The sequence below is a fragment of the Phacochoerus africanus genome, chromosome 15, assembly GCF_016906955.1.
Source record: "Phacochoerus africanus isolate WHEZ1 chromosome 15, ROS_Pafr_v1, whole genome shotgun sequence".
Lineage (NCBI taxonomy): Eukaryota > Metazoa > Chordata > Mammalia > Artiodactyla > Suidae > Phacochoerus > Phacochoerus africanus.
This window is the reverse complement of record NC_062558.1, coordinates 20,566,299-20,594,044: the sequence shown is the minus strand read 5'-3', so window position 1 is coordinate 20,594,044 and position 27,746 is coordinate 20,566,299. Positions and strand designations below refer to the sequence as shown.

The 27,746-nt window shown below is 47.9% G+C and overlaps 1 protein-coding gene across 2 annotated transcripts in view; it reads right to left on the bottom strand.

The window, feature by feature from the left end:
• SH3RF1 (SH3 domain containing ring finger 1) overlaps nucleotides 1–27,746 on the bottom strand; it is a 138,640-nt gene that overhangs the window by 25,439 nt on the left and 85,455 nt on the right. For both annotated transcript variants that reach the window (XM_047759740.1, XM_047759741.1), the window contains exons 3-6: nucleotides 11,823–12,098; nucleotides 10,897–10,992; nucleotides 2,668–2,967; nucleotides 418–528 (exon numbers count right to left, since the gene is read on the bottom strand). In XM_047759740.1, the coding sequence (XP_047615696.1) occupies nucleotides 418–528; nucleotides 2,668–2,967; nucleotides 10,897–10,992; nucleotides 11,823–12,098 (783 nt within the window). The remainder of the gene's footprint in view (nucleotides 1–417; nucleotides 529–2,667; nucleotides 2,968–10,896; nucleotides 10,993–11,822; nucleotides 12,099–27,746) is intronic.

Genomic DNA, 27,746 nt, shown 5'->3' with positions numbered 1-27,746 from the left:
ATCAACATCTTGTGACCCAAGACCAACTCTTCCGCCTCTGGGAGCCCAGTCTCCTCGGCATTTTGTAAATGCATCTTTCTAAGAAATAAGCCCGTGTGGCGACTCCGCAGAAGCAAAGGTCACACCTTCGGAAAATCAGGCTGAACTTGAACAAAAATCCAAGTTCTTTTGGATCTCTTCCAATAGCTTCAGGCCACCAACCTTCACTGTTAAAAAAGAGCGAGATGGCGGGCCTGAGATGTTCTGATTTTTTTGGTAAGGTTAACCCAAACAGAGGGTGAAAGACAGAGACTCCCCCCCCCCCATCCCCAGCAAGCGCAAGCATGAGCTGCCGAGTCAGGAGGTGGAGCGGCCAGCCCGGCAGGGGATGGGGGTGGTGACACCCAGGAGGGACATGGCGAGAGGGACAGTACTCACTGCCAGGGCGGCCGGGTACGGAGCCTCCGACGGGAACGTGAACGAGGGGCCCGTTGTCACCGGGCTGCTCGGGGGTGGAGTCACAATCAAGCCGGTGGTACTTATGTGAACCTGCCAAGGAAGGAACAGTTACTAAAAAGTACACCACGCTTAATACAAGAGCTCAGGCCAGCTGAGCCCTGGGAAGGCAGGTCACAGCTAAACACATAAAATCTGGAGTTTCTCTTACTGGGGAAGACAGAACCCCCTTTCCGTTTATGCGGCCCAAATTTGCCGATTACTCCACTGGCGTTAGACGCTGGGCGGTCATGGGATCAACATGATCATGACAACGTCTCCCACAGAGAATTCCCCAGCTGCTGGCCTTCCTGCCTCACTCGGGTGATGTCGGGACCTACCTGGCCCTTCAGGTGAATGGCCTGGTCCGCAATTCGCCCCCCAAAACTTCCTGGGATCCCGATCAGGTCGGTGGTCCTGAGCACTCACTTACCTACCAACACGGTAAATCTATGTGAAAGGCTTAGGATGTGTGCTATTTTCAGAGTCATTTCTTGTGATGTGTACCTTTCAGTGGGGACACATACTTAAAATGCAGCTGCCCAGAAGAGCCGAGAGCAGGAAATTCTTTATAAAACCTCTAAAGGAACAACATCTAGTCAAACTGGCTGTTTTCAAAGGTGTCTTGTCCATGACTCTACCTGAGATGAATTCACTAGAAAGAAACTGAGTTACTTGGTCATTTCATCACCTGTGTCCGGTTATGGGATCAACTTCACTCCCGCTGTACCGCAGGGGTGACTGCAGACGTACGGTGTGGCTTCCTGCACACATGGGACATTTTTCCTGCTCTACTAAAGGAACGTGGCTGCTAGCCCAAGAAACAATGATACACCGAAAACCCTGGGCTTCTTGTAACAAAAACTTAATCCCTGAGTCATTTCCTCAATCCCAATAATTAGGAAAAAGATTATCAGGACAAAGGAAGGCTCAAAGATTTGCTCCCAGAGGGCCTGCAGGAACTTTCATGTCCTGCTGGGTGAGGCCCCACCAAGGGCATCACAGCTCACAGTTTATTTTCACAAATAAACCGGTGACACATGGGTTCCACATCCTTTTGAAATTACACCTGTGCCTGGTACTCAAGCACTGACTGAAGGGAAGCAGATCCAAAGGCAGCAGCACAGAGGCTTCCCCCCAACCTCAGCATCTGTCTCTCCCTAGACCACAGTCTATATCCAATGTCTAATGAGACACACACAGATTGTCCACCCCAGAATAAACCTACTGGCCTCTGGCTATTTACCCAATCCAAGGACATCTGCCAGTTGGCACTACAGAAAAGACAAGTCTGTCTTTGAGGATAAATGAAGCTCCATTCAAAGCGTCCACCATTATCTGGAATCTTTGGGGCAGGAACCTCACTGTGCCTGGCGTTTCCCCAAGGACCGGACATGGAGGCAGGATGAGGAGCTCCAATGAGCCCATGGACTCAGATGGGCAGTCGCACCTCTGCCCTGTGAGGCTGCTGGGGTCTCTGCCCCCAGCCCCTGGATGGGGAGGACCCTGCAGGCCCCAGTTCAGCACGGGCAAAGGAGGAGACAAAGTCCCCAGAGAATGTCTGGATACAGAAGCCGGCGGCTAAAGTGATGGGCAGAGGTGGCCAGTCCTGAAGAAATGTCTGGAGCAGGCAGGCAGGTGGCCAGCTGTGGGCTCACCCCTCTCCTGGGGCTGCGGTGCCTTCCCGCCTGGGAAGGGTGGGGGAGTGAAGCTATCTAATAATAAGGCACCCTATATAATAAGAAATGTTTGCCAAATGAACCTTGATAGCCCCAATCACGAGAATCAGGTGGAGCTGTTTTTAAGGCAATCCAAAGTCATGAGGAACTAATGAGCTTAAAGAAAATACGAGGCCAGTTTCTACTTTAAACTACACATTTCTTCCTGTGCTTTGACCAGAAGCCTAAACAAGGCAGCAACTCACCCTGATGCAGGCAGCTGCAAACCACCCGCCTCAACGGAGAGCAGGGTCTGCCTAGGCAAGTGGCGGCCAATTGCAGCTGGCAGCATCATTTCAGTGCTAAGTGCTGCTCTTCCCTTTGGAAAGGACTTTGCGGTTCTGGGTGACACACTCACGCTGGGTCTCCTCCCTGTTTCCACCACAGACGAGACGCTGTGCCCAGGGCACTGCTGCTCCTACAGACTGCCATTGCTACCCAGTGTCCCGGCAGCAGAGGGGGAGGTGGGCGGTACCTGAGAGGGGGCACTGCAGGAGAGCCCAGCCAGCTCGCCAATGCGAGCAGCAGCCGTGGGGTTGCTGGAGCTTATGAGGACAGGAGGGCTGATCTCCATGGAGTGGCGGTGCTGGGCAGCCTGGGACGCCTTGCTCGCCATGGTCAGGGAGGTGAAGGAGTGGCGTTTCTTGGTGTTCTTCTTGGCATCCGGCTGCTTGGGGGCCGTGCTGCTGGGGGCAGCCGGGGTGCCCTCCCCAGCTCCAACTCCTGGCCCAGGTGGCTGGTCCCACTCGATCAGCTGCTTGGCCGCTGAGTTAAACTGCAAATCGACAGAGGACATGAGAAGGTCAGATGGCAAGGACTCAGGGACATGCATTCCTGATGCACCTGTATCGAAGCCAAGCACCACCGCTGCAGCGTCTGTGTATGCAAGTGCACGCTCCCCCCACTGACATGCCCTCTCCATACAGAGTTGGCCTGTGCCTGTGTCACAGCAGATGCTAAACCAAGAACAAACAATCCAACACATCACAGACAAGCTTAAGACATTCTTCCCAAGAATCTTCAGACTACCTCATGTTATTATTATTATATATCTGCACTCGAGGCATATGGAAGTTCCCGGGTCAGGGATCAAATCTGAGCTGCAGCTGTGACCTACACCACAGCTGTGGCAACGCTGGATCCTTAACCCACTGTGTCGGGCTGGGGATGGAACCTGTACCTCCCCAAGGACCTGAGCTGCTGCAGTTGGATCCTTAACCCACTGTGCCATGGCAAGAACTCCTCAGAATACCTAATTTTAAACTTTCCAGTAACCAGTGAAGATTTATTTTGGCTCAAAGTAATCAGAGAAGAGGTACAGCAGGAGTGGAGGGCTGAGTGCAGCCTCTCTGTGACAATGGCTGGGCCTCTGCTCAGAGCTGGGCCTGCATGGACACCTCCGGGCAGATAACATGGGCAAGACCACCCCACCGTAAGCCACACCTTCATGAATCAACCTCCCGCTTCCACACCCTGAGCAGGAGCCTCATAGAAACGTCAGCAGAAACTCAGTTACTTTCATCCTGCCATGTGTCTGTCACGTTCATGTGCTCACGATTTGAATGATAATACATTAAGACCTAAAATCCACATCCTGTTGACAAGTGAACCTGGCCCATCTGAGAAGTGGCCTGGGCGAGGTCAGGGCACAAGGGTTTGTCCAAAGCTGCACACGGGGTTGGGAATGTCCCCAAGGAAGGAAAGAACCCAGACTTGCGGTTTTCCCTGAGGGAAAATACAGCATTTTCCAGAAGCTCCATGAGCAGCACATGTAGTTACCCAGACAGGACAGTAATGGGAAAAGCTGGGCATCGTTTTACCTCTTAAAGGGCGTGATGATGAAAAACAACAAACTCTCCACAGGGGATTCGGGAAAGCCTCCCTTCTAAGAGTAGTAGAGAGTTTCCCACCCCAGACTTTACAGATGCCGCTTTCATCAATGCTCTTGTCACACCTACATGGTCAGGACCATGTCTCCTCACCACGTGGATGAGGACATCTTGCCAGAATGGAAATCCCATCACTAACCTTTAAAGACTTGAACTTGTGGAGTTTCCTGGTGGCTCCGTGGGTTAGGGACCTGGTGTTGTTCATGATGTGGCTCTGGCTATTGCTATGGTGTGGCTTCCCCACCTGGAACCTGAAGTGGGGGACAGTGGTGGGGAGCAGGGTGGTGGCAGGCAAGTTTAGGACCTTCCTCCTCCTTTCGCCTACAATGCATGAGGCTGGGGGACCAGCTGCTCCACTGTATCACCAAGCATACTGCTCCACACCACTTCCTAATGTCTTCCTGAGACGTGTCTACTTCATTCCCGGGAAGCCTGTTCCCAGGGGTTTAATCAAGATGCCACCCACATGCCACAGACACACACAACCATGCAGAACACAAAACAGGCCTCAGCCCTTGCTTAATTAAAATGAACCAACTTGGAGTTCCCGTCATGGCTCAGTGGTTAGTGAATCTGACTAGGAACCATGAGGTTGGGAGTTTGATCCCTGGTCTCGCTCAGTGGGTTAAGGATCCAGCGTTGCCCTGAGCTGTGGTGTAGGTTGCAGATGCGGCTCAGATCCTGCGTTGCTGTGGCTGTGGTGTAGGCCAGCGGCTACAGCTCTGATTAGACCCCTGGCCTGGGAACCTCCATATGCTGCGCGTACAGCCCTAGAAAAGACAAAAAAACCAAAAAGAAAAAAAGAAAAAAAAGACCAAAAAAAAATGAACTGACTTTGCTTCTGAAAAGCCTTAGCTACTACCAATTTTAGGCTGTACAGAGCAACACAATAAAAATTTCAAATAATAAAATTTAAGATCTTAGAATATGGTGGTTTTAATCAATGTGTGATTCTCTCTTAAAAAAGGCAACTTCGGAGTTCCCGTCGTGGCTCAGCAGTAACAAACTCGACTGGTATCCATGAGGACTTGGGTTCAATCCCTGGCCTTGCTCAGTGGGTTAAGGATCTGGCGTTGCTGTGAGCTGTGGTGTAGGTCACAGATGCAGCTCGGATCTGGTGTGGCTGTGGCATAGGCCAGGAGCTGCAGCTCAGATTCAACTGCTAGCCTGGGAACTTTCATATGCTTCGGATGTGGCCCTAAAAAAACAAATAAACAAAGCAACCTCAGTATCTGAAATCGTTTCTAAAAATTAATCTTATGAAAGTTAGAACCTGAAAAGTTGTTATTCTTTGATGAAAAGTCAAAATGTTCCACACTCTTCTCAAGTGAGGGCTGATAGTAACAGTGATTATGTACCAACGTTAGCAACACTACCTATCAACACAGGTGCTCTGAGCTACCACGGGGCAGGGGCGGTAGGGAGGGGGCTAGGGCAGAAAGACCACAGTTCACGTCTCAATTACTGGCCAGGTGTCCCTAAACAAGACACTTAACTTGTTTGAAAAAAGGAAAAACAATTAAGTAAGTATAATTTAGTTCCTAGAATGTTTATCATGCAATCCTAAAAACTGACGGTTAATAGTATTATAATAGCATAGGGAAGGGCAAAGTCGTACGGGTCATCTCACAGGGGAAAAAGACAAGCTCTGATTCACGTATGCACACAGCTACCCTCTTGGCATATGCTGGGTCTCTAAAGATGGACCAGCTGAGAACTGAGGCAGTTTCACACAAGGAGAGGACTGTTCTGTTTTGCTTCATCAAAGGACAATTAGGACAGAAAAGCTTCCCAAGAAATGACAGTATTCATTAGGACGTGAAAACGGAGTGAACTTTCTACAGAACGTGGACACAGAAATAGCCTGGATGAGCTGGAATGGTAGCAATTCCAGGATGGATCATGACACCAACTTAGGGGCCCAGAGGAATAGGGCAGGACTAAAGAACTTGAGGGTCCTGGAGGGACCTCATGCCAGACACCAATTGGCCACGACCCTCAGCCTCTGGTGAAGGCTCTGTGGGAGACACCCCATCTTTACATCTCATGAAACTACCCGGAGTGCCAGAAACAGGCCACTCAGGCAGGGAGAGCCCCACAATAACTGACCCGGAATGTTTTCCTGATGGGAAACAAAAGGAAACCCTTCAGTTAGAAAGAGGCTGCTACACAGTGGATGGAATGTAAACAGCCCCAAATGAAGCTCCTCGCCCAGTTCCCGGGGCTCCCTTCCAACTGGGGCCGGTCAGGGTGGCTGGGGCCAGCGGTCTGAGTCCAGAGATCTGCCTCTGCCCTGGAAATCCAGAATCCAGAGTGCCCTATTCCTTCTGTCTTTGCAGCATGAAGCTGACACCACTCAGAAGAAACCAGACAGAGCCACCAGGTCAGAACTAGTCTACCTGAAGCAGAGCCTGTGCTCAGCCAATCAGATTTCCAATCAGAATGCACTCAGCCAATCAGATTCCAGGGGCATGTGCAATGCTTAGTACTGCTCCCTTGCAATGATTCCCTAACAATCTCTAAGTTTCCTTTATACAAATAAACTTACTTCAGAATTGAGGAAGAAAGGGTGATACCCAACTGCCTTTCAGACTTTCCAACAGTTTCTCTAAATTTATAAAAATTACTTCAGAATCAAAGGGGTATTCAGAAGCCAAGCTATATGGTAATTCTCTTGCCAACTTCCCCCAAATTTTCCTACATTTCTTATTTAAAAAAAAAAAAATGATTTCAGGAGCTTCTGTTGTGGCTCAGGGGGTTAAGAACCCAATACAGACTCTGTGAGGATGTGGGTTCGATCCCCGGCCTCACTCAGTGGGTTAAGGATCTGGTGTTGCCACAAGCTGCAACATAGGCTCTCGGATCTGGATGCTGGGAACACTGGTGGAAAACTGTACAAGATGGCAACATCTAAAACCAGTTCACACCTGGTGTTGGCTCCAAGGTTCTTGGGTTCCTCACTCATTCAATCAACACTTATTGAGGGTGGACTTTGGGCAGGCACTGTGCAAGGACCTTGGGAGACGGGGTGAAACAGATGACAAGGCAAGGATCCCTGGGGTGTGGGGGTGGGGGGACAGCTGACACTTCACTGGGGTGAGGACACTGGGGGGGGGGGCAGTAACTAGGTAGCCAGCCCCTGATGGGACAGCTACAGTGAAAGCTAAGGAGAAACTTCAATGACATCATGGGGGCGCTGTCATTAACCCCCACCTCCTGCCCCCTGCCCGGCTCTCCCCAGGCTAACTCTCCTAGGGCACTGCTGTCTCACAAAGGAGGAAGCAGGTCGCTCCACAACTGGATGTCCAGACAAGACTGGGATCCCAGCCACCCGGGCCCAAAGTGCAAGTTTTTCCAGGATCACAGCACGTGGTATGTGAGGCAAAGCAGGTGAAGAGGAGGAAGCAGGTTAGAGGAGCTGGTGAGGGCAACCTGTCAGCAGAAGTGACATCAGAGCTGAGACACAACCAGAGAGCAGCAGTCTTTCCATCCAGGACAGCTTCAGAGTAAGTAAGACGGTGGGTTGTCTAGAACACCACGGCCACTCCACGCTGCCTGCCCACAAGGAATGCTTATCTTTGTATCGTATCTAACTGAGAGGTGCTCGATAATTTTTGGTTGGAAAACACTGGGGAAGTGATGGTTTAAGTGAGTGACTAGGAATCCAAATATTACATGACAAATTTAATAAAAATGCAGTTCATCATAAGCCTACAAGACACAATCATGTTTGAAAGTCATCCAAAATTCCCTATTTAGCACTTACTTCATTCAGACATTGGGCTTGCTAAGAATCATGTCATCTTTGTCCAAGACCACAAAATGTGAATGAGTCATGAGTCAGCTCTGAATTAACGAGGTTGTTAAAACCCTCCATTTGGTTTTGGGGAAGACATACTCTTGAACAAAGAAACCGCAAGCTACTGGTTTCTTTCTGAATCTTCATTTCGGTCCTTGGCAAAGGAACTCTTGTACACACGTCGTGACCAGGTGTCTCCTAGAACAACCTGGGTTTTCCCAAAAAACATCTACCCCACCCTACTTCCCAGACTGCCCAGGTCTAAAGAGAACAGAATCCACAGCCCTCTGACGGGGGAAGCCTGACAGCGATCAAGTGATCAAGGCAAGAGAGTCCTAATCTTTACAGCCTGACAGAGGTGTGTATGTTTGTGTGTGTGTGTGTGTGTGTGTGTGTGTGTGTGTGTGTGTGTGTGTACACACAGGATTCCTGAACATTCACAGAGCTGGCCCTTCCCTCCTCACCACCTCCAACCAGACTCCCCTCATCTGCTCAAACCCTGAAGAATCTGGTACTTTAATCGATGGCATTTGTGGGCAAGTCGCTGTTTTCTCACCTCCTGTAACGCAGTGGGGGGTGTGCACACCCTGCTGGGATCCTAAAGGCATGTCCACCAGACAGATCATTTACAAATGGACTCTGGTATCCGTCTGTTTTCCTAGTGGGGATGGTCTGACCCTGAAGTGGTTCACAGAGCAAGAGAACGACATTCTTCAGGAAAAATACCCGTTTCTGATTTGCATGGTTAGTTGGCTTCCCTCCATGGGAGGCTGCCTTGTAAAAAAGTTTGTGTTCTGAACACTTCAATTGTGGTAGGCTGCTGCCAAAATGTGCCTGGCCTTTTCTGCTCCTAGAGCCTGACCCCGTGCTAATCCCCAGGTGCTAGGAACCTCCATCATGTAGCCCAACATGCAGGGAGCTTCAGACTCCCAAAGAGAGATTTGCTCCTCTGGTCTCAAACGGCAAAACTATGGTTCCAAAGAGGAAACCACTGTGAAGGAGAAGAGGTGGAAGAACGAAAGTGCCCTGGGGCAGCGGTTCATCTTGCCCGCTGAAGTCAGAGTCAGTCATCCTCAGGACTCAACGACTCTGGGCGGATCGTCAACGCCTATCTGCAGTTCTGCACCTGCCCAGAAACAAAAGCCCGTCGATGCTTCTCCAGCCTCACACACCAAGTACTGGCATGTGGCACTGATAATACCTAACAAGTGAAGACAGGCTTTCATTACGAAGCTTGTGGTACCCACGCTCCCCACTGGAACTATTCAAATACTTGGGAATGTGCGTAACTTGCCATGACTGTAGAAGATGTAAACAACGTCCAGGAAGGCTTAATCTGGGTGTTGAGAATTTTTCCTGTTGTATATTTTCAAAGGAGGAAAAAAATATGTTAATGAACAGGAACATCTGAAGGGTATGGATAAAATTCAAGGCTCAGACATGGTTCAAACTACCTTTCCACAGGTAGACCGTGGCTAGGCTGACGTTGCGTGAACACTTTGATAATCCGACCTACTGGGATGGAGACTAAATGCTGGCTACAATGGCACCATGTATCATTTTCATTCTCAGAGTCACGCCTAAACAAATGCCTCAAATGGAAAGACACAAACGTAAGTGATGCAGTTTTTCTTTTTCATATGCTTCAGATACATGCTTTGATACCTTCAACAACGGACTTACTTTCAATTCTCGAATTTTTGTGCCTCTTACTTTTTGGTCTTTACACATGCTGGTTGCCCTGCATGGGGGTTCTTCCTTCCACAGAATGTGGCTTTTCCATCCCTCTTAGGGAAGCCCTATTTACCGTCACTAGGAGCTCACTAATTCCTAGAGCCTTCTGTGACCTCAGCTAACCTCATAGGGTTATTTGCCCTGGTATTTCATTCTTTGAAAATGACTTCAATTTTGTTTTCAGCATGAAATTCCTATGCCTGAATGACATGAAAGTTTATGATATATGGTGTAATAAGGCCCTATTGTAAATTATAACTTCCTGGTTCATTTTTAATGTGCATTATTCTTTCAAATAATACAACCATGTCACTTTAAATACATTCCTAAAAAGACTTTGCTGAATCAAGTTGGCCATAACCTTTCTGGGTAAAGCTGATTAAAAGGGGGCGGGGTGGGTGTGGCAAAGTTACTGCAGGGACGGGATGGAGAGGGTCGTTCTTGGCTTATTTCCTGTTTATTGGAGGCTACTGTGCAAATCACTACCCCAGTTCTGAGATGTGGCACATATGGAAGAAACATACAGATACACTCCTCTCCACCTTAGTCAGGAACTTCACCAGCCTTCTGACCCCAAAGCCGTGAATGGAAAAGACCAGCTGCAGGCAGCGCGAGACCAGCAGAGAGCACACGGTCATGTTTAACAGACACCCAGGTGCCTTTGCAGCAGAACAAAGAACAGAGTTTCACACACCTCACAGTCTCCTCGTCCTCAGGAGTCGTTAAGACAGGATGGAGGAATTCTATCCAATGATCTAGAACAGGGGCATTCCCGACATTTGGGCCAAGAGGACTTTTTAAAAATAGGTTTTTGTCTTTCTTTTTTCCCCTAGGTTTTTGTTTGTTTGTTTTTGTCTTTTCCTAGGGCCGCACCTGCTGCATATGGAGGTTCCCAGGCTAGGAGTCTAATTGGAGCTGTAGCCACCGGTCTACGCCAGAGCCACAGCAACGCAGAATCTGAGCCCCATCTGTGACCTACACCACAGCTCATGGCAATGCCAGATCCTTAACCCACTGAGCAAGGCCAGGGATCGAACCTGCAACCTCACGGTTCCTAGTCGGATTCGTTAACCACTGAGCCACGATGGGAACTTCTTCCCCTAGTTTTATTGAGACATAATGGACATGTAACACTGCATTAGTTGAGGGTGTACAATACTGATACAACATGTGCATATCCTGAGAAATGATGTGGAGACTCCTGAATACGCAGGTTGCAAACTTCAGACTGACTTGCCGAGCAGAACACTAACACAACTGAAGTGTCTACAGACAGACTCACCTCAACATATGAAATTGGAAATATTCCTATTTTGTCTGCCAGCATGCCTTCGGCCCAGTTTTCATCCACTCTGCGAATCACGGTCAGAACATCATCCTGAAGAAACAACAAACATTAGTCCACCTGATCCCAGGAAGCTTGCCGCCAATTTTCCTTTTCAATGTGGGGACTCGGGTTGTGAGCATCCATGAAGGAAAAAGCCTAGGTGTGCCTTTAGGGTGTGGATGCAATAAGCCAATTAACGCAATGGTAACCAGCAGCCAGCCTGGAGACTTTCAGAGCAGAGAGTATAAAACCTTGAACCCTTCACACCAAAGGCTGACAGCTTATTGTGCTGAGACTCCCACACTGCAGCTTCCAACCCGTCCTGCCCCCTGCACTTCCCTTCTAGACTGATTCTCAGGCTCTTCTCACTTTCTCTCTGATAATACACCAAATGCCCATTTACATGCTTAGCCTACTGTTTTTCTTTACCAAAAAAAAAAAACAAAAAACACATTGCTCAAAATTCCAAAGTATTTTATCAATTCAGGAGATACAGTCTTGTGTGCTTTTCCACCAAGAAATTTACATATAAACTAAGAAAGTAATGATGTTTCATTTTGTTATTCATAATTCAGGGAATTAAAATCCCTGAGAGGCACATATACCCTGAAATGTAGCTTAGAATTACATTTAGGCTCTAAATACGAAAATGATACCACACAGAGCAGCAACCAAAATTATCTTTCCTAGAGAACGAGCTATGCACAAGATTACTGACTCTGTGACTCCGAGAAGACTGCCTGCAGATATTTTTAGAAGCACAGTGAGACAGTGCACATAAAACCACGGTATGTTTTTGCAAAGGAGACCTGAGCTGTTGTTTGAGCATCCAGGCACAGGGAAGGGGCAGCAAGTGGAAGGCAACACTGTCCCAATGTTACCTTTGCGAATGGAAGGCAATCCTTATCGGCTTCCTTGTCTTTGACTTCAAAGTCATAAAGTGCTTTGCACTGAGGTGGGGGCTGAGGTAACGGCTTGATAATCTGCACAAAGTTGGTGGGGAAAAAGCCATGGACCCCGTTGACTTCTCCATGGTACCAATTCTCATCCACCTGTCGCCGCAGAATGATGATGTCGCCTTTGCTGAACTTCAGGTCTCCGGGCTCCTTCCCCTCGTAGTTGTACAATGCTTTGGCACATGGTAACTGAGGTATCCCCTGAAGGAGAGAGAAGAGTTTTAATGACAGATTGGTCCTCAAGTACCTGAAAGTTCAACCGCATTATCGTGGTTGTGAAGTCAAGGTCAAATCCACACTGTGCCCAAGGAAGAAAATTTGGCATAAAAACCTACATGTGCATCACCGAGAGCAAACAAACAGCGGACGCCCGCCCCAAGCCTGAGACGGCTTTCTGTTCCCAAAACTGACTCAGCGGAGGTTTTGCCTTATTTGGAGTTTTAGTACCTGGAAAGTACCACTGAGTCTGGCTCCCTGGTGTAAAGTTCAAAAACTCCTGAGAAACCTTAATTTCCGATATTAAATACTTAACAGGATACATGAGAAGCAGCTAGAAGAAAAACTTGAACAGAAGCACAATTCACTAATTTACTAACTGCTCTTAAACTCAAAGGGTAAGAATCACAGTGTGACTCTGGGGTACAACTTTTCCAACTACTTTTGTGTTTTCTTTTTAGGGCTGCACCTGCAGCATATGGAAATTATGAGGCAAGGGGTCAAATTGGAGCAGCAGCTGCCAGCCCACACCATAGCCACAGCCACTCTGGATCCTTATTAACCCACTGAATTGGGTCAGGTATCAAACCCTCATCCTCAGGGACACTATGTCAGGTTCTTAACCCACTGGACCACAACAGGAACTCCTCCAACTGCTTTTAAGGTGGGCAGTGGATCTCACTCCTTTATGAGGGGGTGACTCTGTGCCAGAGTCTGGAATGGCTGTGGGAAGGATGGTCACCGGCCTGCCCACTGAGTCTGTAGCCTGTGACTGAACATAGTCCTTACGACCTATATCCATTTGCTGCACTTGGCTTTCCTGCTGGGCTGACATGCTCACGAGTGTGGTTTCCATATTACTGCCCTGCGTTAGGGTTTTAAATGACAGCTTTAAATGTGCAAGTGGCCCCGGGCAATGTAATCACCAAATGGACTGAACAGCAGACCTCCTGGTGGCACTGGAGGAGCCAGTTCTTGTCACTTTAAGGAGACCTCTGGCTTCTTGGAGTCATCACTGTCTACTGCTGACAGAGGGTAAATGGCCAATCAAACAGATCCAGAGCTAAGTGGCTGAGTATGACTCTGGGCTCCAGCTCCTCCGTCCTCATTCATTCGCTCATCATCCAGCAAACACCCATCCAGCTTTCCCTTCTCCCGAGCATCTTGTTGCGAGTAGGCCTGAAGGGGAGCAGGGCACGGCCATGGTCCTGAGGTACAAGGTAGCTGGGCCCCTGGGCTGAGAACAGCTGGGACTTCTTAGGCCAAATAAATCATTTCTCTTTCACACCTCAAGGAAAAAGATAGTTGAAGGAGCTGAGCTCAGCTGGAGTAGAAAGATAAGATGACCACTTCAATCACTCCTGGGGTCAAGGGGATCTCCCAAATTACACATGTGCAGTGAGACTCCTGGGGTCAAAAAAGCAAGGGGGCGCCAGGCCATATATAAGTCCTGATACCATCCCAGCATCCTTTGCTCTGGAATCAATCCTTATCAAAAGACGCACACGCATATTGGTGAGGGTCCTGTGTTCAGGCAGGTGTGGGAATTAAAACAAGATAATTAAGAGGTCCTGTTGTGGTGCACTGGAAATGAATCCAACCAGGAACCATGAGGTTGCGGATTCGATCCCTGGCTCCGCTCAGTGGGTTAAGGAACTGGCATTGCCGTGAACTGTGGTGCAGGTTGCAGACGAGGCTCAGATTTGGCGTGGCTGTGGCTGTGGCATAGGCCGGCAGCTACAGCTCTGATTAGACCCCTAGTCTGGGAACCTCCACAGCTGCAGATGCAGCCCTAAAAGGAAGGAAGGAAGGAAGGAAGGAAGGAAGGAAGGAAGGAAGGAGGGAGGGAGGGAGGGAGGGAGAGAGAGAGAGAGAGAGAGGGAGGAAGAAAGAGAAAAGAACAGAACAGAACAGAATTGGCTAAAGGTAAACAAAGACCCTGAAGAATCGTGCTAAGTGATTTAAAATCACCTCTCCAGTGTGCTCCTCACTTGGGGACACCTGCACCTGTACTCCTCTCCAGGGTGTGTTTTTCTTCTTTGTTTCTGACTTAAATAAATAAAACGCTTTTCTGTGTGCTCTCCCTCATGTTGTACTGTGACTCTAACAATAAAATTTGTACCTGTTTTTACAGTTTTTGTCTCCTTGAAACATTCTTACTTTCAGCAGGGACAAGAATCAGGGCAATTATGCTTCTAGCCTCTAGCTGGTCTAGGGGTCGGGATTCCTGGTTTTCAACCAAGCTGCCCATGTTCAATTCCTGGGTAGAGCAGAGGATTAAGCTCTCACCCCAAGTCATCACTCACTGCTGTCTCTCAGAGATCAGTCCCTGAGGATGAGGCACCACAGGGCCAGGGCTGCATGGTGACAGGGAGGCAGGGGCTATGCAGAGTTGAGTGGTGGGAAAATTAAACACTCCTGGAGAATGTGACACAGGGGCCAAGCCTTCAAGGATGTGGGGGTCAGCAGGCAAAGCTCGAGTAGACAGGGCATGGTGTCCGGGCAGGGCTGGCCCTCACGGAGCCCTGGGAACCAGGAATCAGTGCATGCAGGTGGGGGCCTGTCCTCTGGGCTTCTCCACCTCCCTGTCCTTCAGGCAGCACCCAGCCTTGCCTGGCATGAAGCACAGAGGCCGCGGGGAGAACATGCAGGCAGGCCAGTGCTCTGGAGGGGAAAGCGGGTAGCCAGGGGCTGATGACAGCCAGGCATTGGTGAACCAGGGTAGTTTATTTTAAGTTTAATCTTTCTACTGAAGTAGAACCACGGACCCTTACTGGCCCCCTCCCCTCCAAAAATGTGGATCAAACCGTCACACCCTGATGGCTACAAGATTTCACAATGTAGTTTTTAAAGATCAGTTTAGGAGTTCCCCGGCGGCCTAGTGGCTAAGGATCTGGCCTAAAGTCACAGCTGTGGCACGGGTTCAATCCCTGGTCTAGGAACTTCTGCATGTCGCCATAGGCGCAGCCAAAAAAAAAAAAATCAGTTTAGTTTTTCGTCAGAGTCTGGCCCTCTTGTAGACCAAAGATTTTTGGTTAAATATTTTTGTTTGGCTCTCACATATTGTGGGCGGCCATCCTGGCCTGGCCCATGCAATGTGATATTCTCTGGTTTAACAGAAGCTATGTCGGAGGAAGTCACGGTGGAGCCTTCCAGAAGTCCTGAGACCCCCAAGTGCCCTGTGAGCTTCGGATGTGGCATTATGATCCTGCCTCTGATGACATGACCCACTGCCCAGCCTTGACAGAACCTTGTCAACGACTGCACTGCAACCTTTGGTTGCCCCAGAAGGGGATGCCCAGCAGGATGCCGATGCTGCCTGGTCCTGGGGTCATGAGTCACGGCCCAGCCTGGGTCCATGTGGGCAAGGCACCTGGCCACAACCCCTCACAGAAGGGCCTCACTGCCTTCTCTCCTTCAGGGCTGATTTCTGGGGTCTGCTGACTACCATTTAAGCATCTTTCCCAAGACACACTTGAGGAGATGACAGTGAATAAACAAGCCGTCAACATCACCATGGGATGGAGCAGGAGGGACAGAGTCAGGGCCAGAGAAGTGACAAGACCTAGAGGGAAGCCACTCCTGGGTGCCAGCTACTGGACCGCAATGGAGCAGCCGGGGCCGGGGTCCCAGCCTGCCACCCACCAGCGGTGTAGTCATGAGAGGTGAGCCTCTCTGGGCCCAATTTGTCCTCCAGGTGCTGTGTGGACAGAAGGAAGGAGCATGTGTAGGCAGGACAGGCCCTGAATGTGACCTGTCACCCACTGCCACGGCCCAGCAGGAAGAGCGGACCCCAGGGACACGGGGCACCTGCAAAAGTGTCTGACTCTGCAGCTGGATGCTCTCCTTTTGGATGAATTCCCACCACAATCACATTTCTAATACACTCGCTGTGTAATAATGCAAAGAGTATTCCTCCCAGGAAGCGGCTGGGATTTCAGTGTGCGAGGCTGAGGCACACGTCTGTTTGGGGTGGAAGCCATTCATCCTCTGCTTGAACAGAAGAAATGACAGACTCGGTGACACGCACTGTTTAATAGGGGATGGCATTTTATGTGTGGCTGTAGCTCATCCTGACAAGGCTAATGCGAGCCCCCGTGAGCCTGCGAGAATTAATTGAAAATCCCATTACCAACTCGGTGACAAATAACTCTATTCACCATCAGGGCCTGTTCTCTCTCAATTTTTCCCCCACCTCAGTGAGCACTGCTGGGCCCCCTCTGTCCAAATCTCTGCCAGCCAACTGCATGCACCAGGCCCCAGAACTGCCCCGGACTGCTCCCTGCAGAGACCTGTGTCAAGTTCCCAACCAGCCGCAGGACAGCTCTTTCCTGACAGCCGATGTGGGGACGGAAGGAACTTATTTCCAGTGGCCTGATGGATGGACTAACCTCTCCACCAAAGCAAACCTTGCCTTCCTACAATTATCCAACACCTCCAATACAATGAGCATCAAGGATAAAACTTAAGGTGACAGCAACATGCAGGACTGTCAGCCGAGTGGCTTCCCCAAGGATGTGACCAAAAATTCACTGACTCGCACTGACTTGCCAACCCAGTTCTTTCATGGATCAGTGGCCACAGAGAAGGATTGTGAGGGCTCTGGACACCTAACCCACCAGTGGGCACCTGTGCCTCCGGCCTGTCCTCTGTGCGCTGCTTTCTCAGCTAAATCCCAAGAGGCCAAAAAGCCAGTTTGTGTCAAACTTCTCCCAAGAAGCTTCCCGTATTAAATAAAACAAATACCATTCTGATTTCAAATCAAGCAAAGTTCACTCATCTTGAAAAGACTTGTTCCCATGCAGACTGCAGGCGATTAAGGATAAACAGTTAACTGGCTGGAAGAGCAACAGGAGGCTGTGTTTTCCTCATGCAGCATCTGGGGGATGAAGCCAAAACCATCATCTGATAGCCCAGAGACACCGAGCCTTCTGGGTCACCTCCCTGCAGAGGCTGGGAATTGTGGCCTCAGCTGGCCCCTGGCCTTCGTGCCTTTGGGGCTTTCCAAGCCACAGTCAGGCCAAGGCCCCAGATCTGTAGGGCTTACATTTCACTTGGCTGCACATGAAAGGGAGGCTCAGAGGAGAGAGGGCCATGCTCACTCTGCAGCTGTCACTCAGGACACCAGCCTCAGCAGAGAGCTTGGCCATCAGGCAGGGGAGGCTTCGTAATGAGATTCTTAAAGTACATTTTAGTAAACTGACTATTCTGTTCATATAAGAAAGCATAACTGTGACAGGGGCCACCTTTACTTCCGAAATAACTTTTGCTTCTACATCATACATGCAGGTATTTTATGGGACATTAAAATCCTCGTGAGACGGGCACATAGATATTTCTGATGCAATCCTTTCCACTCCATTTCTGCGCCATTAAGTGTTTTTCACTATATCTGGCAATGTGCAGTTTGATGATCTAGCTGAGATCCTAACAGGTAAATAAAACATTCACTGCCGATTTATTTTATGGACTCTAAATGCCAATTCCCAGATATACATGCAAGGGAGCCTCTCTCAATTCAAAATCCTTCATGCATTTCTCACTGCTCCATAAAGTAAAAAAAGATTCAATGACCTACTCAAAAGAGCATCAAGAAGATACTCTTGTCATAGGAATAGCAATAAAATGTGCATAATTTCATAATTTAGTTGTATCTCAATTGGCATGAACTCTGGCTGATTGCAGCTTGACTTTCAAAAACTTTCCAGAAAGAGCTGAGGCAGAAAGAAGTAACAGTAGCAAGCAGCACTACACACAGAGTAACAAGTAGCAAAATGGCTGAGGACGTAATTTTTAAAACATGTTCTGTGTACAACAAAACATATCTTGGCTTCTCCCTATGAAGTGAAATGTCAGGATAAAATAAGAGCATTTCATAAAACACTGATTCCTTAACGGTGAATAAATCTTAAGTATTGATCCTGAATCTCTGGGTTGGATGAACACTCAAATACAACCTGACCATCCCCGGAACTGTTTTAACTTCGATATGACAAACATCGAAGATGATTATTATGAAGTATTTTTCCAAGGCTATAAATAGCAGAAGGGAACATCATGACTCCAATATTCCTGCAGTGGCCCATCTTTTTTTATTTGTTCTTCCTTTACTCTTTACATGTGGAGAGCACCAAGCTGGGGCACCTTGGTCTGATCACTATCTCAAGCTTCCAACCTCCAGGCTACCTCAATGTGCCACATGACACCTTCTCATCAGAGTGACTTCAATCATACCAATTAGCACTTTGAGGATGGCAGGTGTACATGAACAGAATGAAGAAAATCACGTTCTCTTCATTCACATTTACTCCTTTCTGTCTTAATTCTGCTATGCTGCACACCCTTCTCTTGCACACTCATTTTCTTCGGCTTTCTCCTGAAGCAGGCCCTTCCAGCTGCCATCTGTCTCCTCCACCCTGACCTGGCTGGGTTCCACCTGCCAAGGAATGTGGTGACAGGCAAGCTGGCCTGGTGCTACTTTTGTGACCTGGGGCCTCCGCTCTTGCAGTCCCCCAATCTTCCTCGCATAGTGTCTGTCCCAACCCCTGACCAAGCAGCACTCACTCAGCCAGGGGTGGTTTCCGGCCTTGTTGTTTTAGTGGCATCAACGGTTTAGGGAGGGGTCGGGGGAGAGAGAAGAGAAAACAAAACTAAGGGCAAGAGGAGAGGAGCTGGGCAGCAGCCTGTTACCAGTCTCCCGGGATGCATGCAAATTGACAGATCAGTGTTTACCTAATCGAACACTTAACGAAATGTGAACACATAACAAAGTTAGCTGAAGTCAGGAGATTCTGTTCAAACACCCAGACAGAAAGTGAAGTTTTCCAAACTTAAAAAGAGTGATAGGAGACTCTGCTAAATGCGTTTCTGGGAACCACGATATTGAGCGATGAGTATACATGAGTGCGGGGTGAGTCAGGCCCACCGTGTCCCCCTCCTACATGCCCCAAGAGCCTGGGAGGACCCGGCAGCACAGTTTCACAGGCCACCTTGTAGGGAAGAAGTGGGCCAAGGGGCATTACTCAGTAAATGCCTGTACTTAGGGGATTAAAAAAAACCCTAAGGACTAGAGAGGAAGGAAGAGAACCAGTGGCAGGATGATTCCTGAAACTCCATCAGGCCTCTGGAATCTGGATGCTTCCACCCCCTTCTCAATCAAAGTAACGTCCTAACCAGGACTGTCACAGCCCCCCATCGGGACCCTCTCCCCTCAGTAAGAGCCAGTCTGCTCTCATCTCCCCCTCAAACCTGTCAGCCTCCCTGCTTCCATCTGAAGGAGTGTGGCCCCCAAACTCCTATGTTGAAATCCTGCCTCCAAAGGTGATGTTGTTAGTGGCTGGTGGCTTATGTCATGAGGGAGCGGCCCACGTAGATCGGATTAGTGCCCTTATAAAAGAGATGCAGAGAAACCCCTCTTCCCTCTGCCCCCTAAGGACAGTAAGAAGGTGTCGGCCATGGACCAGGGAAGAGAGAACTCTGTTGTTGACAAGCTGCCCAGTCCATGGCATTTTATTACAGAGCCTGCCTGCATGGACCAAGACGTCCTCCGCCACGACGAAACGCAACAAGGGCGGCCCCCTCTCCTGCCATCTTCCCGCCTGCACAGGGGCTGCAGTTGAGGATGCTGCAACTCGCAAACCCACACTTTTACATCTGTTGTGTGGAATCAGATGTAAATACAACCAAGATCAGGGAGCGGGGTGGGTCAACAGGATAGGCTGCTTCAGACCAGAGCATGTGTCCCCTCCTTAGGGGGAAATCAATCCCTCAGGCCTGGAGAAGGCTCTGCCCTCCTCTCAGCTCACCTCCTGCTCCCTCTAAGCTGTGATGCCCCAGACCTCTGGGGCTGTGGGTGTGCCTCTCTTACCTGGAGCACCTACCACAGCCTGTGCCAACACCCCTTCTGGATAAATAAACAAAAAATGAACATTATTCCTGGTGGGCCGAGTGCCAAAGTAGTGTGGATGGCTAAGTGGGGGGAAACTTAAAGGGTAAGACACTTAAAAATGATTCTATAATTGGTCAGCTTTAAACACACAGTCAACACATTCACCCCCGCCCCACCTCCACTCATGTGTGCTCCTTGGGCACAGCAGACCTACACTTTAAAAATTTTTTTATTGAAGTACAGTTGACTTACAATGTTGTGTTAATTTCTGCTGTGCAACAGAGTGGTTCAGTTACACATTCTTTTTCATGTTCTTTTCCATTATGGTTTATCACAGGAAACTGACTATAGTTCCCTGCGTGGTACAGTAGGTCCTTGTTGTTTATCCATTCTATATATACTAGTTTGTATCTGCTAATCCCAAACTTCCAATCCATCCATCCCCTACCCTCTTGACAACCACAAGTCTGTTCTCTACGTCTGGGAGTCTGTTTCTGTTTGGCAGATAAGTTCATTTGTGTCATCTCAGATTCCACATACTCGTGATGTCATGTGGTATTTGTCTTTCTCTGACTTGCTTCACTTAGGATGATCATCTCTAGGTCTGCAGACCTGCCCTTCTGAACTGACCTCAGTGTGTCCTCTGGTGCATGGTGCATGGTGGCCATTTGCAGTGGACACATGGGAAGGCCCGGGGGAAGGAGGTGTGTCACTCCTGTCCCCAAGGGCTGCTGGGAACCTGGGCACACTGAGGAGCATGGGGGAAACCTGGAGAAATGTGAGCCAGGATTGCTAACTGGTGTCTGCTTCAGCATGTGCTAGAAACAGAACCAAAAACTCAACATGTCTTGAAGAGGACAGCTGAGTGCTCTGCACTGATTAAATTGTTGGCATTTGAAAAATGTGCAGCAAAGTATGCAGCAAACCACAGCAAACAAGATTATCCTTGCCAACTCATCTGGTGGTTCCGAGGAAACAGCCACATAGCTGATACACAGCTTTTTTCTTGGAGGGCCTGAAAAGGCGAGTGTCCGTCTGACAGACAAGCCATTAAAGAAAACAATCTTAGGGAGGTTTCTAAGGAAGAGGGTGCTTCAGAATGCTGTCAGTGAAACGAAATGCAGGAAATTCATATCACTTATTGCCCAGGATATTCATTTTCTGTTTCATCACATTTAATAATTGTGATAATATTTTGCAGAGAGCAGGAAAATTTCTTGGGAAAGCTCTCTGCAGTCATATGAACTGCCATGTTGAGGATTCATGGCTGGATGAGGGATATTTCCTGCTAAGAGGTTAACTTTCCCTCTATTTGGAGAACACCTGCATTCCTGCCCCAGCCCTGCCTAAACTCCCACTTGCCACTGGAACAGTGGGGAGCAGACAGGGCAAAGCGACACTGCAGGAGGGGCTCTCCGTGGCCCCATCCAACCCTCCCGGAAACCCAGGGAGGCAGGAGGGCCAGAAACACAGAGGGAGGGGGCTGCGGGAGCAGGTTTTAAATTAAACCAGAAGGTCAGGGGAGACCTCGAATTCAACAGCCTGGTTTAGATTTTTTTTTTTTTTTTTTCATCCAGCGTTTTCATTAACGTAGTGGAGAGAGAGGCTCGTATAATTTAAATATGACAGTTCATAGTTACAGAAATAAAACAACCCTGGAATAGACCCACATTAGACAAAAATGTCAAGGCAATTCAACTGAGGAAAAGAAAGTCTTTTCAACAATGGATCTGGAACAATTAGAAGCCCACGTGGGAAAAACTCATTTTGACCCCCTACCTCACATCATACAGAGGAAAGAATTCGAGATGGATCCCAGAATCAAACGTAAAGGCTAAAACGTATGTTTTCCAGGAGACCTAACAGGATAATATCTCGGTGATGAGGAAGGCCTCCCGCGCCCCCAAAATCTTAACCGCACATCTTAAAAACTGAACGTCTTCAAAACTGAAAGATTTGGAGTTCCTGTTCTGGCTCAGAGGGGTAGGGACCCGACATAGTGTTCATGAGGTTTCGGATTCGATCCCTGGCCTTGCTCAGTGGGTTAAGGATCTGGCGCTGCTGTGGCAATGGCGAAGGCTGGAAGCTGCAGCTCCAACTTGACCCCTAGCTCAGGAACTTCCATGTGCCGCACCCGAGACCCTAAAAAGAAAAAAAAAAAAAAATCAGATTAAAGGCCTGACTGAAGAGGGAGTGGGAAGTAAGGCACTGGAGGAAGGAGCAGACAGCACCGGGTCTGGGTGGTGGGGGACGAAAAGGATTTCTGAGATTACAGACGAATTCTATACCCTGACAGGAGTGTTGCTTCTCCAGGTGCAGAAATGCATGAAAACTTGGAACCTCCCCACTTAAGGATTTCCACACTGTAATTCACACAAGGTAAATTTTACCTCAATAGTAAAATGTTTTAAAAAAATCAAGCCATTGGCAGCACACAGAAAAAAATTAGAGATGACCACATGTACCAGACAGGGGACTGTCCACGATGGGAGAGAAAGACACGAGTGTCACAGTGAGTGACAAGCCTCAGTGGCCTGGAGAGCATGGCTGCACTGGGACACCAAGAGCTCCACAGTCCAGAAGCAGAGGGGTGCATGGCAGGATGGTCCCCGCTGGGGGGCAGAGGTGGGTGGTGTGTCCTGACCCCACACCAGTGGGGCCTCTGGCCAGACACACGGGATACAGCCTGAGCCTCTTGCACAGAAGGACAGATGGTGCAGGGCGTCTGGTGTGCGTGTGGGTGGATGGTTGGGGGGTATGATAAGCCTGCCTATGTCCCACTTTTATGTCTACTTAATATTTGCAATTGCGACCACAGACGAGTTGCAGACAGTGAGAGGCTCTCATGGGGCAGCATTAAAGTCACCCTTCAAATGCACAGAATAGTCTCACCAGGGTCAGCAACTTGGTCCTCACGGAGGGAAGACGGGCCAGAGGGGAGTGGGCACTACAAAGCGGGATGAGAGGACAGCCTGGCAGCAGAGGTGCTCACATACTGCCACAGGCTGTGACATCTCTGTCACCAGGGCTCTGAAAAAGCCGACCTTCTCACGAGATGGGTTCTGCTCAAAGGCACAGGAAGGGACTATGACCTATGAGGCCATCAGACCGTGATGTGATTCCTGATGACAGGGTTTCTGCCTTTCTTGGGGCGGGATCTCCAGGAGGAGGAGGAGGGTGACAAGCAGGGGAGAGGGGCACAAGGACATGTTCCTTCAGGATGTGGAATGTGGACCAGATGCAGGAGGCAGGACCAGCAGCTCAGCTACACCCAGGCCCCTATCTCAGCACGAGGTGATGGGACCATGTTGTCAGCGACACTGTTCCCCAAAGCCCTGTCCGGCTAGTAGACCAAGTACAGAACGAAGTGTAATCATGGGGCAGACAACCTCTCACTAGGAAACAAATCTATTACCAGGATGGAAAGTCAGTCCTATGAACCCAGAAGGTCCACTGAAGTCTTTCAGAAACATACAAACCAACGCTATTTATGCTTTGGAATTCTGGTTTTCAAAAAGTATTAAAAGCCCAATCTTATGGCCCTTTGATCTCAGCCCTTTTACCTTTGACTGAGGCTGTTGTAAAATGATGCACTGTCAATCAACTATACTGTAATAAGATTTTTTTAATTAAACAAAAAACACAAAAAAAGTATTTGAAAATATTCTGAGTGAAATGAGTGTTACTGAAAAACCCTAATTTCTCCAGTATATGACTTTGTAAGAGAAAAAGAAATATCTATTTGCAATGAATAATTTTATCAACAGATAATTATTTTATTTTTTAAAGATGGTGGCTGTTATTAATTTTTATTGTTATACATTTATTGTATTTATTTATTTTTCTTTTCTTTTTGTTGTCTTTTTTAGGGCTGCACCTGCAGTATATGGAAGTTCCCAGGCTAGAGGTTGAATCGCAGCTGTAGGCGCCAGCCTACACCACAGCCACAGCAATGCCAGATCTGAGCCACATCTGCGACCCACACTGCAGCTCATGGCAATGCCAGATCCTTAACCCACTGAGTGAGGCCAGGGATCAAACCTGCATCCTCATTGACAATAGTCAGGTTTGTTACTAGTAAGCCTCAATGGGAACTCCAACAGATAATTACCTATGTTGCAGCTATGGCAATACCAGATCCTTTAACCCACTGTGCGAGGCTGGGGATCTAACCCTTGCCACCTCAAAGACAACACTAGCTCCTTAACCTACCGTACCACAGTGGGAACTCCAAATAAGCTAATTCTGAGAAGCTTAAATCTCTTATATCTTCCTCTGAAATAGCTAAATGGTAGGATATGAATTATAGGTATTTTCAACCAAAATGAACCATTAATAAAAAGATGTATTACTTTTAATACTTCTAGATGAAATGCACAGCAAAGAATACAAAATTAAGCAAGACTACTTGCCATAAGCACTTACTACGTAGTGCATATCATTCTAATTGCATTCATGGAAATAGAAAATTTTTGATAATGAGAAAATCAATCATTTGAGAAGGCCATGACAACAGACTGAATTACAGTTTTAAAAAGCTACTAATATAATTTACAACATCTATATGTTTTTAAAAAAATTGTTGAAACATTCCTTTGGGCAAAGCAACCAGGTCTCCATGGCCACCAGGCTGTGAGCCCCTTGAGTCTGGGACAAAACCTCACTCACCTTTGCACCCTGACAGCCCAGCAGGCAGCATGGACTCCACTCAGATCTCACCCCATCCTACAGAGATCTGCCAGGTTAGCTTCTTAAAACATGGTTTTTATCAGATGACCTGTCTGATGAGCCTTTTTCTAACTCCCTTTCTAGCTAACCCAATTCAACCCTTCTCTTTGGACCTCCAGCCCCCAAACAATTTTTTCAACTACCTCACACTCCCTTCCAGCCAGTGTCACCACCCTAACCAAACAAGGGCCCCTCTAGGTCCCCTAACACGGTCACTCTTTCTCCATCTCTGCCACTTTCCTTCCACATTCTCTCCCTTGTCCCCAGTCCTCACGCCCACCTGTGAGAAGCCCACTCAGCTTCAAGATCGAATTTGCATACCACGTGGTCCCACCGCTTCCTTCTGCCTCCGTGCAGGTGGATGTTCTCCTCTGGGGCTCCAGATGGTTATTTATGGTTCTCTCTTGGCTTTCCTGCCCCCTCTAAAAATGCATCTGAGTTCTGAACTATCAATATGACAAGACTTTGGTATTTCACCCAGTCTAGGAAGAGAAGTCAAACGCGGAGATGTAAACAGAGACAGCAGTTTGCAGTGGTGCCTAAACATATGCATTTAATTGCTTGTGTGACCTCCCTTAAGGGCATACTGAAAAAACAGAAGAGATTGTTTGCTTTTGTTTTTTTTAAATAAACTACAGCAGTTGTAGAAAATAGGGAAAACATCCATTAACACACCAGAACATTTTAGGAACTTCTAGAAGAATGAAAGCAAGTGAAATCAGAAACATTTCAATTGCTGGACTGAAAAATGGATAAGCAGGAGTTCCTGTTGTGGCTCAGCGGTAATGAACCCGACTAATATCCACGAGGATGTGGGTTCAATCCCTGGCCTTGTTCAGTGGGTTAAGGATTCGGTGTTGCTGTGAGTGGTGGTGTAGGTCACAGACGCGGCTCGGATCCTGAATTGCTGTGGCTGGGGTGTAGGCTAGCAGCTACAGCTCTGATTTAACTCCCAGCCTGGGAACTTCCATATACCACAGGTGCAGCCCTAAAAAGACAAAAAATAAAAATAAAAAAAATTAAAAAGTATAAGCAGAGCTATTGACCAAGGTGGTGACCCTCCTCACAGTGTCAAGTGGACGCCCAGGACAAAGGGAGAAGAACTGAGAGAGATGAAAGACCACTACTAAAAGGTCCAATATCCATAAAGAAGGAGAGGCCACAGGTGGGTGTGGGGGTGCGGAACTGAGAATCATGAAAGAAAACAGGAATGGCAGAAATTTTCATGCCCTTAAGACTCTCAAGAGCTCAGGGAGAACAGGTTCAGTAAGTACCAAGCAGGATGAAGGAGGGAGGAAAAGACGCATCATCAGCCACATCGCTTCACATTTCAGAACACCAAAGATAAGGAAAAAATTCTAGAAGACATGGGGCAAAAGTAACGTTAAATGGAACTAGAATCTGACTTCTTGGCAGCAGTACTGGATAAGATAGTGGAGCAATGCCTTCAAAGTTCTAAGAAACTGTGATTTCAAAAATTTTAGCTAGCTCACCTATTAGGTATGTGTGTAGACAAAACAGAGACATCTCAGACCACATCAGATCTCAAAAAAGTTCATGCCCCATGCATTTTGAATGGGAAAAAAAAATTATTCAAGGAGGTTCCTCCCACCCGACCCCTCCCACAAACCCAAGAAGATGCCGAGAGAGAGAGAGAGAGAGAGAGAGAGGAGAGAGAGAGAGAGAGAGAGAGAGAGAGAGAGAGAGAGACGTGTGATGCTAGAAATGTGGACGGCCTCGTGTGATCCAGGAGACATGAGGAAGGTGGGAACAAAGAGGAGCCCTTGGACCTGGGAACTAGACCCACTCCATCCTTGGGGGGCAGAACCCCAACACAAGTTACAGGTCCTGCTGCAAAGTTCCAGCCAGACCTTAGTGACTAATCAAATAGGATCACAACAATGCAAACGCTGTTTTGATGGGGTTTCAATTTTTAGAATCCATCTCCACTCACAGCAAAGAAGATTTATAGCTCCAGAAGGGAATATAAATTCTGATAACATAAAAAAATTACATGCTGAGCAAAAACCAGGAGGCAGGGAAGGGGAGATGGAAGTGGAAGAAGAAATCTAAAGTAAATCACTGAGTGTCTGAAATTAATACTGTCTAAGGCAAGAAATAAAAAAATGGAAACAGTGTTTGAGGTCGTAAAGGTCACCAACCAGCGGAAGAACTCTGGCAAACAGCACCTACCTCTGGAAGCAAGTGTCTAAGAGGGCAGACACATGTGTTTTTTATTTTAGGCTTTTCTGTGTTGGTTACCTATTTTCTATCATGAAGAGGCATAACTTTAAAAGTGTCTAAGAAACAGGAACGCAGTGTATACAATTCAAAGGTACTCACTATAAATTTTAAAAGATTATCTTGTCTTTAAAACAATTTGACATTGGAGTTCCTATTGCGGCACAGCAGAAACAATCCGACTAGGAACCATGAGGTTGCAGGTTCAATCCCTGGCCTCGCTCAGTGGGTTAAGGATCCAGCGTTGCCATGAGCTGTGGTGTAGGTTACAGATGAGGCTCGGATCCTGCATCACTGTGGCTGTGGTGTAGGCCAGTGGCTGTAGCTCCAATTCAACCCCTAGTCTGGGGACCTCCATAAAAAGACAAAAAAAAAAAAAATTGGACTTTCAAAGGCAATAGAGAATACAAAAAATAACCTGTACTTACAAACTCATTTTATAAATAAAGCATTTTAAATTCAAGAGAAGCCTCCTAGCTTTTTCTTCCCCAACCATACAGTAGCCTTTAAAAGACAATAAAGAGAAGAAAAGCTCGGTAAACCCTAAAGCACCCCCCCACTTCCTCTTGCTGCTAAGGATAATCAGCTGCATGAACGACTGCCCTCGCGCCTGAATGCAGTATCAGCAGAGTATTGGTGAGACGCCCACTTTGCCCCTGGTATCCAGGCGCACCCTCTCTCACAATAAATACAGGACAGACTTCTAGTTCGCTGTGCCTTTACACATGTTACAAAAGAGCCAATGTCCACAGTAAGTGCAATCATTTTTTTAAAAA